We start from the raw sequence: 17670 nt of genomic DNA on the forward strand, positions 1-17670 counted from the left end.
CAAAAAGTAACATAGTTAATTTGAAATCAACTGAGAATCTCTTCTTCTTCTGTTTCTCTTTTTTTCTTTCTTTTCTTTTTTTTCCTAACAGATACAAAATTAATTTAATAGTGACAATCCCATTGACACCTTTCAAATTTATACGTACGTCTCATTAGAAAATATCAAACGCAAATTGCCAAAACTTGTTCGTCATCTCTCGCTAGAATCATCATCACCATCGTGATCATCCTCAATCGGATAAACATATAACACTAGAAAACTTATAAATCGAACAATTAACATAACTTCACGTTTATTTATATTTATTTTTTTACACACACCACTTAAACTTCTACTCCTAATCTTGTGGGTTAGGCCGTGTTTGGCTCCACAACTCCACAAGATCAAACCCATTAAAAAAAAAACTAAATAAACCAAAGATAAAAAGGCTAGAAAATATAAAGACAATTTTTGTTTAATATCCATTTTGCTTGGTGGTTGAGTCATGATCAGGCTCATATATATCATATCATCATCAAGCTCTAAAACACCCAACAAGATGATTGTGGCTATGATGATGACGATGATCATCATGATGATTACTATGATAATCAACCGATCTCTCTCTGTCGATCATGTCTTGAACATATCGAAAAACATCCACATGGCAAGGGATTGTGATGGTACCTTTCTGCTCGAATCCATACTCTTCCTCTGCTTCCCTTAAGAGTTGCATGAACAATGGATGGTTAAAATAAAAAACAGGAACAACAAATCTTTGTTTCTCCTCTTCTTTTGATCCCACTTTGATTGCTAAACAACCTTTTGGAACATCTTTGATCCCTTGTTTGCTGTTGCTTCTCACGTTATTTGAACGATTTGAATGGAAGCTTTTGAGGGTTTTTTCTCCGGAACCCATAACTTAGAAGAGGAGCAAAAGCGAAAAGAAAAAAATGTAAAAAAAAAGTTCCGAGAAGATTTGGTTTAGGAAACAGAGGAGAAAGGCCAAGGGTCTACTAGTGGAGGTGGAGAGAATTTAAGAAGCCTTATAAAGTTTTTCATTTTTTATTTTTTTTTTCTCATAACGGAGATGACAAAATTTAGATTTAATGAGCGATGCTAACTGAAATAAAAAAGGTCAAAAGAGATTTTGTTTTTTTTTTGGTAAAGAGAAATCGGAATATTAAAATACATACCTTCCTTGCCACATATTTTGGTTACAGAATCTTTATAGAGAACTTCAGTATTCATTTTTGGTAGATCAATTCATTAAGTTGACCAAAAGAAAATATTGAATTTATTAATTAATACTAGTAAAATACTAATAAAATTATTCACAAAACTAGTAATGTCATTATAAATTAGATTTTCTCCATTAGTATGGGTCAGTTTATAGATATAGATATAATTTAAAACTAATAAGTTTGTTGTTTTTTTGGACTGCGGTATGGGTCAGTTTTACATTTTGAATATGCAAAGCTTATATAACACAACGACTTGGTCTTGATAAAAGAATTCAGTGATTCTGAAGAACTCTGTATGGTACATCATACATGAAGGCCCCTAGTTATGAGATAGCACGTACGACACAGTACATTTCCTAGGACAAACAATAATTCGCTTACTTGTTGACAGTGTGGCTTGTTGAGTCCTTAGGCCTCTTTCTAATACATCGAGTTGACCAAAAAAAAGAAGAAGAAACAAGTAAAACCAATTGAATGTTGAAGACTTGCAGAAACAACATGTGTACACTAAGGGTCGTGGCACTGGCACCAACAGTTCATGAGTTCAAATACATATTCAGTTGATCTTGCGTTACGGAGTCCTACACCATTTGAAAATTAAGCTTTTTTCCATGGGGATGTATATTGCTAATACACTACATAAATACAGAACAACATTTTTTGGTGAAGAATTAGTACTGTATAGTATTAAAGACAGAAAAACTAAACAATAAATATGTACGGAACATAAGAACAAAAAACATAATTTTCATAAAACGTAGTAAAAGTTTATATTATATTTAGTTTTTTACACGGAATCGACTTTGAAATCTTTTAGACTATATCAAAAAAAATGCTACAGTATTATACTATATAAATGTCAACGTTGATTTACATATAAATATATGAATATTATATATATAATGGTATGTCAAATTCAAATACAAGCAAAAGTGTTGAATACTAGACTAGGCCTATTGAATACATATAAAATCCAAAGTTGGGTACGATGCAATGAACAAGAAGAAACAACTTCAGGACATGCCCAAGTATGGAATTCATTTAATAATAGAGATATATGGTAAAATAGACATTTTTCAAAATATAATTGTAAAAGTAGTATAATTACTATTTATAATTAGCAAATGCCACAATTTTTACTGTTTTCTATTGTTCACAAGACTTTCCAACTCTCATCAACATTTAATATTTACAACACATATCATTGAGTCTTTTATTTTTATTTTCTTTTTAATTTTTTTCTTCTTTATTATATGCTCCATATAATCTAAAAATAAAAATGCTGACTAATTAAAAAAAATTCTAAATTTTTATAGAAAGAAAAAATTCTATGTTTTTTTCTTTATAATTGGATATTCATTTTGCTTGATGATTTATTTAATAATATTAAATATTTTTTACAGATTTTAGATTTGTACACCTAAGTAAGTGTACAAACATTTGTACACATTATCAAGTGTACAAATGAAAAATGTTTAATTCTTAGGGTTTCAAATGTTTGTACATATGCTTGTACTGCAATGTTTTTATATAAATTACATATGTAAAGTTAATAATGTGTACAAACATCTATACACATAATAATGTGTATAGACATCTGTACACATACTAAGGTATACAGATGCAAAAAATTTATATAATATATTTAAAAATTATTAAATAAAATTCATATCATATTGTAAAGAAAAAAAATATTTTTTTGTATCTAAGAAATTTTCTAAAAATAGATTATATTAACAATTATTTTCTCACCTACACATACCCATTTTTTTAATTTTCTCACAAAATCTATGCCCCACCATTTCTCTCTATCTCACAAACTCTTATACAACACCCTACTTTTCTAATTTTAAATAGTGAATGTATTAGTTTTCCAATTAACTTTCCAAAATATATTAATTTGCTAACAAACCCTTAATAATATATCTCATTAGTCATCGACTTCTTCATACGAGCTCGAGACGAATAATCCTTTCTTATTTGGTTAAATCTTATTTTCCTGCCTAAATATTTCCAGAGAATTAAGTGAAAGAGTTGGCCTAAAAGAAAATGACAATTGAAATTGCTTGGACAGAGTATTTTCGCATATACAAATGTTTTACGTTTATGTTGATTCATTTTCATGGTTAATAGTTTGGTTCACCATTGAGTGCTACATTTAACTTTAATCAGATAGTGAGTATAAAATATATAAGCAAATACATTAAGGAAAGATAAACTATAAATAACTATTTTTCGGAATGACAAAGAGTAGATATAGAATGATCAAAAAGCATTTTTTCATCGAAGTATGATTAGCTGGTTATAATGACTATAAAAGAAGACACAAGACTGGAAATAGATCATATCATTGTTTAATTTATATTCTAACAAAAAAGGACTCGAACTAACCTAACTACTTGTAAGAGTGATAGTATCAATAAATTACAAAATCTGGAGTTGGATACAAAATACATATTTTCATTCGGTAAAACGGCGAAAATATACCCCAACAATTTCTCTTTAGCTTTTCATGCCCTTGATACCCTGCAAATTACAGCCCCAACTCAAAATTAATTTAAATATCCTACATAAACTCCATCAAATTTTTCTGTTTCGACATCTGTCCAAACGGTGTTAAGCGAAAGATTAAAAGATGATTAGTCAGCTTTGACGTGGCACTTCAGCTTGACAAAACGACATCGTTTCCCACATTTCTTTCAACTCTCACTTCTTCAAATATTAAATTTTATCAAAACTGTTTCTTCCTCAAATATTTGTACTTCCTCAATTGGGGGATTTAATATCGATTTCTTCCCCAAATCGATTTGAGGAAGTGAGAGTTGAAAGAAATGTGGAAAACGACGTCGTTTTGTCAAGCCGAAGTGCTACGTCAAAGCTGACTAATCAACTGTTAATCTTTCGCTTAACACCGTTTGGACGGATGTCAAAACAGAAAAATTTGATGGACTTTAGATAGGATATTTGAATTAATTTTGAGTTGGGGCTGTAATTTGCAGGATATCAAAGTTGGGGTATGAAAGCTAACGAGAAATTGTTGGGGTATATTTTCGCTGTTCTCCCTATTTTCATTATGTGAAACATCTTTGTGAATTTGTATAGGACAATTCAAAACACAAAATATTTATGCCTAACATAAGTTGCAGATTATTATGCTAGTAGATTAGCAACTTGATTTTTTGTGGATTAGTTTTTTTTTGGTAGAATTTTTAAAATTTTTTTTTTTTTGGTAGAATTTTTGTGGATTAGTTGAGACTTGAGACAACGAATTTTTTTCACCAAAAAAATGGAGGAACTCAACCCAAAGCTGAAAGGCCAATGGGCGATGTGGAATTGTGGGAAAAAAATTAATTAGGCCCACTGGATGGATCAAACTGGGCCTTTGCCTTTACTTTAAAGTTCCGATGTTCGTAATATAAGGTATTGTTGACATTGTAGTTTCTTTATTACTTCTGTGAGTCTGTCTCTTTAAGATTTTGTTTTTTTAAAGTATGGGACATAGCAAGATACACACTGTACTTTTTATTCAGAACCAAAATTTATAAGAAAATATTTTCGGTAAAGTTAGTAGAGCATGGGTGTGTATATTGGCTTATTGAGGATTTTTGTCTTCCAAAATAATTCAATTTATTTTTTTTTGGCATAATGATGCGTACAATAGAAGAAAGAAACGTAATTACGAAATGGAACAAAGATTTAGATTAGACATCAAATCCTAGAGGTAGCTATAAAGATAGACACTGAAACCGTGGTTAGACGGAGAAAAAAAAAGAGAGGTCAAAGTCTTCGTTAATAAAGCCACATAGTAACTTGTTAAAAGAATACAAAGTCAAAAAAGACAAAATGTAAAAGTCATGGTAATTTGTGTAATCAGTCACTAGTGAAAAGATATCTTTTGGAATTCAAAAGGCAATTTTTTTTTTTTTTTTGAACTTAAAGGTTAAACTCTATCACAGACTGGTGTTAATTTTTAATATTCATCCATTTTATTTAATTATCTGTTTCTTTCTGTTCTGATCCAGCGAATGTCTAAAAGAAAAACATTCCATCGTTCCACCACACTTTTATATCCGTTCACTTTGTAAAAATTTTATTTTTGTCACAGAGGTAATGAAAATCAAAGAGTTTCACTTTCACTTGCACACTACATTAAACCAAGCGTGCAACAAATCAGTAATTTTTTGTCATTTTTATATAACTTGATCTTGTCATTTCTTAACATAAATTGTTGATTCTTGGGTTTGACGGTACTTGGTTCATACCTCCAATGTAGTTGACTTCGATTGATAGCATACAAAGTTTTTAAAAGTTGTAACTTATAATAGCACGATTTACTACTATTTACGGTATATTTTTTTGCTAAACTAAAAGTGGAGTTCCTGATACTGGGTGATGTATTAAAATTCGTCTTACGTTCAAAAAAAATACATAAGTGACTGTGGTATACGATAAGTCAATCAAACGAATAGATCAGAACAACATTATTACATATTACAATATTGGAAAATGTGAAAATATCCGATTAAGTTTCTTGATCGTCCATCCATGCTTGAAGAAACTGCTGAAGGCAAAGTGTTAGTGTGAATAGAACAAAACAATCACCCTGAAAGAAAAGAAGGAAATGTGGGAATCTAGAAATTTTAATTATCAAAATTTGAAGTAGCTAGATATGGTTAATGGAATGACGGAACCTAGTCTATGAGTTGTGTACCCACAAGAAACATAAATATATAGTATAGTACTAGTTTGAAAGATTCAGATCTAGCTTTCAGATCTAGTAGATCTGGTTTAGTTTTAGAGAAATGGGCGGATCTGAAACTAAAATAACCCTCATCATTAATAACAACCATGAATAGATCTACTCTCTGAATGCTAACTCGTTCCTGACATCATTAAAAAAACAAAACAAAACAAATCATTACAAAATCATAGGCAGAGGAAAAAAAACGAGAAAAAGTTAGTAATGATGAAAGACTTTTTCAGTTTATCACATGAGTCAGATTCCTTCATCATTACACCAATCTGTAACAAACAAAAAAAAAGAATCAAACACACCTGAAACTCAGAAGATCTAGAAGACGTATAATACGAAAAAAGTTTTGAACCAACATCAAAACTTTTTTCACATTGAACTAAATATAGATTGGATTAAGAAAAAAATGGAAACCCTAGATACGCAGCTGAAGAAAGGGACGAAACTTCTTAGTTGGTTCGGATTGAGAGGGAGTAATAATTGGGGGGAATGAAGCCTGGTCCGACGACACCAAAGCCCTAATCAATCATCAGATCTGAAACTATCCAAATAATGAGATTGTATTAGAACAAGAGTCCTCGAGCCAGACAACAGTCCCCTCAAAAGAGAAATCCCTCTATCCTTTTTTCAATTAGGGTTTTTTTTTCTAGAAATTTCTTATATATTTTTTCTATCTCTCCTGTGTTCGTCCCCCATCAGATCCGGCTGAGATCAAGGAAGAGAAAGAGAGAGAGAGATGAGTGAATGTGTTGATGAAGAGAATGATGAGAGGGATAAGTAAATAAGAAGTGGACTCAAGAGAGAGAGAGAGAGAGTAAGTAGTGGAGAGAGAGCCAAAGCTATACAAGACAAAATAAACATGGGTTCTGGGTGGCTAGGTCCTACACCTATTTACTTGTTTGTATATTTTGTATTTATGTTTTGGTCAAACTGTGTAAAAAATATTTCAAGTTTCAAGATTTCAACGTAAACATTTGGATTTACTTTTTGAGACATGTTAATGGATTTCTCATTTTACCATGGTTTTTTACTTGTTAAAGCAAAATCAATAACGTAGTCCATGTCCCTCATTGTCCTTGAATCTTTTTATATCTTTTTTTTTTTGTCAAACGAATCTTTTTATATCATACCCATAATATAATGAATGATGTAGAAGAATTCATTTTCTCTTTTACTTAAGCTTTCGTGACGACGATTTGACCAAATCAAAGGGGGGAAAAACAAGGAAGATGATAATCAGTGAGCGTGAAAAGGAAACAAAGAAGGGTATAGAAAAACGATCAAATCATAAAGATAAAAAAAATGGAATAGTAATATTAGCTAGTATACAAAGATAATAGTAGTAGATGAAAAGAAATGGAAAAGGGAATCAAAAGGAGAAAAAGGGGTTTGTCTATAAAAGTTAGTCAGAGGAGTGGTTGTGTTATTGATCTGCCCAATATCACCATTCTTCATTTATTGTCTCTCAACTTAATATTTTTCCATTTTCTTTCTACTTCCGAAATTAATTTTGCCATCGTTTCCTTTTCACTCTCCTGTTTCATTCAACTTTTATTACTCCATAAGATTATTAAAAAAACATTATTTAAATTCTCTTGATTATTTTCTAGCACATTTATCCTTTTTAGTTGCACACATACTGACTTACTGAGTATATATATCATATAGGCGAAAAAGTACGCGAGTTACATTTCATATATATTGGTAAATTTCCACATTTATTAAGACTAGCAGTTAATTAGACATAAATAAATTAACTAGTGTCAGCAAAATCTACTTAAAATTTAAACTATATCTTCCATAACGGTAGTTACTCTAAAAACGGGGAACAACAAAAAAGGAACTTTTCGAAGAAATCCTTTTTGCGAGACCAAAAAGTCTTTCCTTTTGTCAACCAGTATCTGCCTGTATTTGTGTGTATATAAATAATACTACTGCTTAAGAAATAACACGATAATTCATGCCAGTTGTTATATATAATTGATGAAAAGTATTACTATATCTATAAGATTTAACTATACTTTAGTTTTACGATATAAAGACTACAAATAATGTATGTGTGTAACATATAAATAAACTGTAGCAATCTTTGATTTAAATTACATGAGCGATCGTTATAGCATAATTAGAAGAATTCATTTCTTTTGGACCTCGTGATGCATTCATTTTTGTTATAGAAAAAGTCTTAACGTATTTATTGTCTTTTCATACATCACCAAATACAAACAGAAAACTTACTATAAATATTTTTTATAATTAACAGAGATTGTAGCGCTAGAGAGTGCCCGCGACATGTGCTGCGACATTTTGTTGGTTTCCTAATGTCCAAGATACCTAATGAAAAATCTTCCCGTTATATATATAAACAGGGGAAAATTATATTGCATTATATAACCAAAAAAATTTTTTAAACTATAATTTCAAAATTCGCATGGTCTATAATTATATGCAAAATTATTTCACCGTAGCCTCTTAATTAATATAGAGTTATTGACAAAAAAATGTAAGAAATGATATCAGTAATTTTATTAACAAGTACCTCGCATACATATAATATATATAACATATCATCTATAAATTCCTGTATAGTGCAAAAAAAGTTATTAGAGAAAACCAAACATCTCCTACGTACTGCAACCCGACTATCGATGGAAAGACACGTGACTAAACCACAAAAAAACAGGTATATGAGTTGGATTTCATCCGGTTCTTCAAGTTGTCAACGTAGAATCGAGATGTTTATAGTCTTTTTACACATATATGTACAAAAAAATGAAATGCATGCGTATGTTAGTAGTGTAAGCGTGGGGAAATACGTAGACTGTGCATGAGAATGACAAATGGAGAAGACGATTCTTACAGCTCCAATTTCAACGTTGTTGACAGTCTTCGAGAGTTGTGTTGTGTCTTGAAAGAGAGAAACCAAGAGGAAAACGTCAAATCCCCACGTTATCCCGCTCCTGCGTACATTCCTTTTTAATTTCGTATAAGCAAACAATTATACATCTTCTAGTATGCTAATCATCTGTTATACCTTACACATATATACGTGTCTGTCTCATTTGTGAAAAAAGAGTATCCCTTTCTAATAAGACTTAGCTTGTGACTTCGTCCAATATACATTACATAGGAAAAAAAAGTAGGAAATTTTTACGTTTTTGATCTAATCCTCAATTTTGCATCATAGCATTATAAATATGCACAAAGTGAATGAAATTTCCAGACAATAGAGCATACGTTTTATAATTATTTTGTTTACTTTATTTACGACATAATTTTGAAATTTCAAACTATCAACAACAACAGTTAAAGTAGTTTTACTCTTGATTCATATAGAACTGCGGAAATTTAGTACTATAATACTACCTTCTGTATTATTTATCAGTACTATACAAATATATAAATAAATACAGTATAAAACTCTAGTCCAGCTGCACTTTAAATCTGCAATTCCTTAAATTAAGAGAAAAAGGCAAAAAGAAATTACTAGTAAAATAGGGTAGGGGTAGCATTGTAATTAGGGAAAAAAGAAGGAAGAGCGAGAGAGTACAATAGCATTTAACGCCTCTTTGTTCGTATTCTCTGCCACTCCCCTTCTTCTCTCATTAATTACTCTCTCTCGCCTCAGATTCCAAACTCCTTAAATGATTTTTTTTTTAAATTGCACCTAATTCATTTTTAAAAAAATTAATGTCTTTGTGGTCACTATGAAAAGATTGGAAATTTTCATACTGGTAAAAATTAAAAATAGTACTTTACTATATTATACTATATTATAAGAAACATTCAAAGGTCTTTTGATAAGACGCTTGTCATAGCACTTTTTTACTGTTCTTTTTACCATGTCCTCTAAAACATCTCCATCACTCTTTTCATCTTTTACTTGTCTTCTTTTTAATACTAATATTTTAATAAGCATATCTACATTACAGTACTTGTAATCATTTTTATTTTGTGTGGGGTGTGTACGCGCAAAACAGTACTTGTAATCTTAAACCTAATAATGAATGAAAATTGTTACCAAGAAAGCCCATTTAGTCCAATGATTCAAGTTACCGCTGTTTTGCAATTGGTCCAGACAAGCTAAATGGGCTTTTAACTTAAATAGCTTCTCCTTTGGGTCTTATAGTACAATAATAGTCCGAATCCTAGAAGATTGTATAACCATACTCGATTCTAAGTGTGTTGCTGACATTCAAATATTTCATTTACAAAGAAGTGGCAAACGCACCGAACGCATCCCAACGGGCCAAAATGCCAATTTTGACGTGAGTTGTTTGTCAAGCCTAAAAAATGTTTGAATGTTTTTATCATATGTTTTGGTCACCTTAAAATGTAAAAGTTGCCAGTCTTTAAACCTTTTCAACGACATGATAAGAAACCTCTGCTAAGTACGATCTTAAACCTACTCAACAACCATGCCTTGCACGTGAGCCGAACACAGTTTCCTTTTAAACCTTCTAGACGAATCCTAAGCTTTCCGACACTCAAAAGTCGTTAAATAAGTAGCGCAAGATCGTGATAGAGAATTTAATCTTAAATTATACTCTATATGGTCTGTAGATAACAACAACAATAAACTGAAATATTAATCAAAAGTTCTTTTTATAAACTTTCACTTTTATTATAATTTCTTTGTAAAGGTTACTATCATCACATATAATTTGTTTTTTTAAAGACGGTGGTGAAATAAGTGTCTCTTCCTCATTGGATTGGCATCTTATCATGAACCCTACCTTGTCTTGAACAAGGTGAATTATATTAATTTGCATATGTATATAATATGTGTATCGGTAAGCTTTAAATCGATCCGCCTTTTTCTGTCTTTCATAACACCGAGCTTAGTCAACAATGTTTTAGTATCACATTCTATTGACGACACTTAGGGTTTTTTCAGCAGAAGCAATAAAATGTATAATACTTCAAACACTATATATCTCGAAATCAAAATTCATATTTTTCTCTTTCATAACCCCGAGCTTAGTCAACAATGTTTTAGTATCACATTCTACACTTGGGGTTTTTTTCAGCAGAAGCATTAAATGTATATTACTTCAAACACTATATATCTCGAAAAAAATTCATATTTTGTAGGAGAGATCCAAAAAAAGAAATAAAAAATTGATAGATGTTTCATAAGCTTTACACGCGGCTAGACGAAGAGGTTGGAAGAATATACAAAATACAAACAAGTCATGACAAGGCGCCTTTGAGAAAAAGTAATTAAACAAATATGGTGTAATTCAAACGTTTTTTGATGTTCGATTGGTTCGATGAATGAAAACTATATGTTTAAAATCCATAAAGAAAAAACAAATTTCGCTATATTTTTTTCATATTCCAAATGCCCACTATTGAAATTGCTCTTTAAATTTACCAAACTAAAAAAAAATTGCTCTTAAAATTATAAACTACTAAAAACGTAACTGGATTAAGAACCGGGCTGTATCTAAACTCGATCGAATTTAATTTCTTAAGGTTTTAACAAAAACAAAAACCATAACCAATTCATTAGGAAATCAAAAACTGGAAACAGAATTAGATCTCTCTTCGAAAAATGAAAAAAAAAAAAAAAAAAAAGGGTAAAGACATCTTCTCTTACGCATCTTATCAACAACGGCTAACATTTAATCTAACTTCGACACGTGATAACATTTCTCGGACGCAATATTCAGAGACAACCACAAAGTAACCACCACGTCATTTTTTTTAAAGTTTTCTTTATCAACTTAGCTTTCTGAATGGTGCCAAATGGCAATGGAACAGTGGTTGATCTTGACAACTTTGATTGCTACTTGTGTGAAATTACATTATCTTAATTCATTACATTGTATATACCAAAAAAATCGTCCTTTCCTTAGTCATTCTCTCCAAAATCAAAGTTTTCTGGAAGCACATTAATATGTATGAGTTTTTTTTTTTTTTTTTTTTTTTTTTTTTCACTTTTTAATGAATGGCTCAAGTGACGTTGGATCGATGAAGCCGCCGGAGTTCACAAATGGCCAACTTTAATTTGTTGTTTGTGTTTAATAAGTCAAAAGAAATTTCCGAGAAGCAAGGTGAACGTAACCTTAAACTAATCATTAAAACATTTATTATATAAGTTGCGTTTGTCATAAATATTAGTAGTACTAGTTGCTTAAACTACAATTTGTCAAATGCCACGGTTGAGATAAGTATAAATATCGTATACACTCGTTACTCGTTAGTACTTATAGGAAGAATGCAAGAAAAGTTTAAATAAATAATAGGAACAAAACATTTGGTTCTATTTTTTTCTTCTTCTGAATGGATACATAATTGTTTGAAGAAAAAAAAAACTAAAAACGGCCATGGTAAAAGGAAACCAAAACTATATTAAGGACAGTTTACTTCTTTTAAGAATTAATCAAAATTGAGTTTACTTTTCCTTTGCCCAAAAAAAGAGTTTGCTTCTCAAATACAGTATTTCCTTTGTCTCATTGATGTTTTGGTATATTTTTTTGTCCCACAAATATTGAGGTTTTGTAAACTTCAAAAAATAATTATTGAAAATATTTAAAATTTTGAATTATTATTGGTTTAAAATTAAATAATACTTCCACTGTCTTATAAAGATTGATGTTTTGGAATATTTTTTTGTCCCACAAAGATTGATGTTTTGTAAACTTTAAAAAGTAATCATTGAAAATATTTAAAATTTTGAACTGTTATTAGTTTAAAATTAAATAATATTTCATTCGTAAAAAAAATATATATTTAAATTCAATAATCATTGTTTTTTTAAAATATATAAAAACTTCTAAACATCGATATTTATAAAACAGAAGGAATATATTTTTAATTAAAGGAAAGATAGATTTAAATTTAGTAATCATTATTTTTTAAAAATATATAAAAACTTTTAAACATTAATCTTTACCGGACATGACAAAGAGGATATAAAACAAAAAAAACTTTGAAAAGCCATGATCTCGTGATCATTTCTTGTTTTCCGTGTAAAGAAAGTAAACGTGTAGAGCATCGCGTAAACTTCAGTACGATATGTGAGGTGCAAAATATATCTTTTTGTTTTCTTTCTTTCTGTCAGCTATAAGCCTATAATTAAGAATATAAAGCCTGAAAGATAGTGAATCTAAATAAATTGAAGAGTTAAACAATACTTTTTGTCAACTTAATTATACCGCATACAATCACGAAATTAACTATGATTAGTCTTCTTTTGGGATAAGCGAGATAAATCAAGATTAGGTTAAATTTATATAATACTCTGATGAAAAGTCACGTTTAAACGTGTTTCACGTAACCGACCTCCAAACTCCAAAGGATGGCGTGCGAGTGACGACAAATTAAATCTCAAACGAAAATGAATAAATATTAAATCGTATTATGATTCGTGATGTATTCTAACACCCGTCGAACATCCTAATACGTGAACGTGGAATCTCGTTACACAATCGAATAAAATTATTGTTTAATAGATATGACTTTCTCTCTCTCTTTCGTAATGATTATCTATCAAATATTATCTTGACTACAAAAGTATCACAAGGCATTGGTATCACATGTGTTGTTGGTGCATGTTAAAAACATAGTACAATGATTTTAAATACCTTTTTCTACCCTTTTAGTTTATTTTAGCAAACGGTAGAAGATGAATCTAGTTATAATAAGATTGCTTAACACGACCTGAACGATACTTATTAAACAAATGCACATAGTAATCACTTCCACAAATGATAAAACATATGATAACAGATTAAATCTTTAAAAGAAAAAAGTTGGAAATTTTTTTCACTAATAGTTAGATGATTAGTTCACATCGAAATGAAATACGACTTAAACTGAAAGAGACATGAGACAATTCGTGTCGAGCCACAAATTTTGGACCTATATATTTTTCGCCCGTTGTTCCACAATATTTGTAAGGTACTTAATGAATTTTTTTCGTCTTGGTAAAAAAATTAATGGAATTTCCAAATCAAAAATAATAACAATCTGAGGCCCTACACTACAAAGCACACACAGTAACTCCCACATATATATAAAATGGCCAATATCAGCAACACAGAGATTCCAAAAATAAAAGAAACAAATAAATTCCAAAACCTTCTCTCCTAATTCGCAATCAAGAAACTTGCAAGATCTGGTAAAAACCATGGAAGAAGGAGATTTTTTCAATTGTTGCTTCAGCGAGACTAATAGTGGCATGACTATGATGAATAAGAAGAAGATGAAGAAGAGCTATAACCAGAAGAGGTTTAGCGAGGAACAGATCAAGTCACTTGAGCGTATATTTGAGTCTGAGACGAGGCTCGAACCGAGGAAGAAGGTGCAGGTAGCTAGAGAGCTAGGGCTGCAACCAAGACAAGTGGCTATATGGTTTCAGAACAAGAGGGCTCGTTGGAAAACAAAGCAACTTGAGAAAGAGTATAACATTCTCAGAGCCAATTACAGCAATTTGGCTTCACAATTTGATATCATGAAGAAAGAAAAGCAAGCTTTGGTCTCTGAGGTACATAATGATTCTATTGTCATCTTTATCTTTAATAATTTAAAATAGTGATGAAAACAAAAAAAATTGACATGATATATTTTTATAAAGTATAAACAAGAATATATGAATGTTGTGGTGATATTAACTAATCTCTATTTTTGCAGTTGCAGAGACTAAATGAAGAGATACATAATAAGCCTAAAGAAGAAAGGGATCATGAGTGTTGTGGTGAACAAGGGGTGGCTCTAAGCAGCAGCACAGAGTCGCATAATGGAAAGTGTGAGCCAGAAGTGAGGTTAAATCAAGGGATTGTTCTATGTAATGATGATGGTGATAACAACAACATCAAAACAGAGTATTTTGGGTTCGAGGAAGAGACTGATCACCATGAGCTCATGAACATTGTTGAGCAACCTGATGATAGTTGCTTGACATCTTCTGATAACTGGGGAGGTTTCAATTCTGATTCTCTCTTAGACCAATCTAGCAGCAATTACCCCAATTGGTGGGAGTTTTGGACATAAAAAGCATATAAGAAAATAGAAAAGTGATTAGAAAGAGTGTGGATAGTTTTGTAGGATGTTCTGTAATAAAAAAATATCTTGTTTTCGATCTATGTTTTGCTATGTTCAATAAAGCTAAAATATAAGTAGTAAAGTCAAAACACTTTCACATTAAAGTAAACAAACTAGATCACTGGAGATGAGCTTCAAGAAACTATTGAGAAGAAAAATAAGTTGCTTATGATGAGACGAAAGGAAAGTTTTGAACGAATCAATTGCAAATTCCAAATTCTTCTTATAACCATGTAGACAACACTACACTGCAATAACAGATATTTAAATGAGGATGAAGAACAGACGGGAACAAAAGTCAGAAGTAAGTATGTTATTGTTGCATCGGAGCTTCTTCGGGGGTGACATGATCATTGGTTTAAGTAAATTTTCTGACTCAACCCTCTACTACGCACAAACAAATAAGCTAAAAAGCATATTGATAATAAAAAATCCTAGTAAATCGATCCAATGCTGAATATTTATTACGGTGATTGATTCACACTTAACCTAAAATCTCTACGATATAACATCACGAAAAAGAGTAATAATGGTCAGTCACACTTACAAGATACTTTTAAGCGCATCGGTTTTTTACTTTTATCTCAAAACAGAGTAAGGAAGAGAACATCGGATTCTCGGGAGACAAGTTTAAGAGTCCGAAGACGAGAGAAACGCAGAAACCACGACAAGAGAAATCGAAAGCAGTTTATTTTACAAAGCGTTTTTATATAGTAAAATCTTCATAGTTAAAGACAAAAAAAATTACTTAAAAGTTAAACTTAACATATACTTTAAAGCTTAATTGAAATGTAAAATGTACATAAAAAGTATATCAAACTTATGAAACTAAAAATGACGAAGCCGAAAAACACTACATAAAAATGACAAAGCCGAAAAAATAACACTTAAGCTTAAAACTATTTTTATTAATAAAAATGTTTTGTATAATAAAAAATACTTAGTTGGAAATATATTTTTGTTATAGATAAACATGTTAAACTTATACACCAAAATTACAGACTCGTAAGTTAGAAATTACAGACCCGTAAGTTAGAACAGGATGCTAAGTCAGATTTGTCTTCAATATATGTAAATTTAACACTTAAGGTAGTTGAAAATATTTTTATTTGAAAATAACAAAAGAAAAATACTCAAAACTCAAAAACTTTAGGTGTTATATTTAAAATATGTATACACATGTTGACCTTATACACCAACTGACGGATCCGTAAGATGGACCGGATGCTAAGTCCGGTTTGTTGTCAACATATTTAAATTTTAACACTTATGTTTTAAGTTTTAATTTTTAGTTGAAAGTAACAAAAAAAACTTAAAACATGTTTTTTGAAAAAAAAACAAAAAACCTTAATTGTTCAATTTAAAATATGTGTAACCATGTTGAACTTATACACCAACTGACGGACCCTTAAAATGGGACGAGATGCTATATCCGGTTTGTTTTTAACATATTTTAAATTTAACATTTAAGTTAAAAAAAAATTTCTGAAATTTAGACAAAATTGATTTTTAAAACGAATTATTAAAAAATAGTTGAAAACCTCCTTTAAATTTAGTTTAAAATTTGAAAACGAAAAGAAAAAAACATTTCATTTTTTTTTGGAAAAAATCAAATATTAATAAGAAAGCAATACCTGCATGGCTGCATACAGCTTCTGATATGGATCAAAAACAAACCGGGACAGCAATTATAACTTGGCTGTGTACAAGCAATTAATAACTCGGTTTCCTTCCTTCAGCCCATCCATCCAGCTTCTTTGGAGTACTATACAACAAGTTAGAAACAAGGCGGTATTAAAACCTGCGGGCAAAAAAACAAGACGATTCTGCTAATGATTGGATTGAAGATAATCTACAGCTTATTGAAAATTAGAAAAATGGAAATTAAGAAATGAATTAATTACCTGCAGGCTGGCAGCTTCTTGTGATATGGACGAAAAACAAACGTGGACAACGTAACGTCTTGGTTGTGATTTTCTCTTCTTTCACCCAAGTTTGATGTAATTATCAAACCCACCAAATCTCATCTCAGTGTTGGCTTTAAGACGATTATAACAAACAGATATAAACTATAGTTAGATCGATCTTGTGATATGCTCATGAAGATTATGATTTATGATGATGCAAAATGTTACTTACTGAGATCATATCTTTAGCCCTGAGGTAGTAGTTTTGGCAGAATTGGGATGAGTTCACAGTGAAGATGTGTATTTCATGTCGATGAGTCTTTGAAAGGAGTTTGATGAGGCAATTCATCAGATAAAAGGACTATCCTTGTGTCTGGATATCGATACAAGACGTTGAGATTACCGGCTTCATGATCAAATCTTCCCCCGAGTGCTCCACAGTGGCAAGAATCTGGAACTGGCATAGGGAATAAAGAACAAAGTAAAAAATGTTCAAATCAATCTTTTCATAGAAACTATATAGTAAGAAGACAAACAAAAGCACATAGCATTATTGAAAGACAGGAGTGATGTTGAAAGATGAAGTTACTTTCTTGATTGGAAGCAGAGTCAAAAGATATACAAAAATGCATTTATAAGTATCTTGATCATCAGATTCATCTATGAATGACCCTTTGGTCCCCTGAAAAGGCACAAAAGGTACAAGAATCAAAAACAGAGAAGCCATGTTAGA

General features: G+C 30.7%; 2 protein-coding genes and 2 long non-coding RNA genes across 4 annotated transcripts; 1 reads left to right on the forward strand and 3 right to left on the reverse strand.

Annotated features, from left to right (window-relative positions):
• LOC104749128 (auxin-responsive protein SAUR32-like) lies at window positions 304-1108 on the reverse strand. The gene has a single exon (XM_010470705.2). The coding sequence runs from the start codon at window positions 899-901 to the stop codon at window positions 518-520; it is 384 nt and encodes a 127-aa protein (XP_010469007.1). The 5' UTR covers window positions 902-1108; the 3' UTR covers window positions 304-517.
• On the reverse strand, window positions 5600-6774 carry LOC104749129. Its single transcript, XR_761326.2, has 2 exons — window positions 6282-6774; window positions 5600-5784 (listed from the first exon to the last, which is right to left on the reverse strand). It is a non-coding gene; the product is annotated as an uncharacterized LOC104749129 (long non-coding RNA).
• LOC104749130 (homeobox-leucine zipper protein ATHB-12-like) lies at window positions 14018-15112 on the forward strand. Its single transcript, XM_010470706.1, has 2 exons — window positions 14018-14473; window positions 14620-15112. Exons 1-2 carry the CDS (start codon window positions 14117-14119, stop codon window positions 14977-14979), a joined length of 717 nt encoding a protein of 238 aa, XP_010469008.1. The 5' UTR covers window positions 14018-14116; the 3' UTR covers window positions 14980-15112.
• On the reverse strand, window positions 16581-17570 carry LOC104749131. The gene is made up of 3 exons (XR_002035921.1): window positions 17170-17570; window positions 16935-17068; window positions 16581-16831 (listed from the first exon to the last, which is right to left on the reverse strand). It is a non-coding gene; the product is annotated as an uncharacterized LOC104749131 (long non-coding RNA).

The sequence above is a fragment of the Camelina sativa genome, chromosome 16 (assembly GCF_000633955.1).
Source record: "Camelina sativa cultivar DH55 chromosome 16, Cs, whole genome shotgun sequence".
In the NCBI taxonomy this organism is placed as follows: Eukaryota; Viridiplantae; Streptophyta; class Magnoliopsida; order Brassicales; family Brassicaceae; genus Camelina; species Camelina sativa.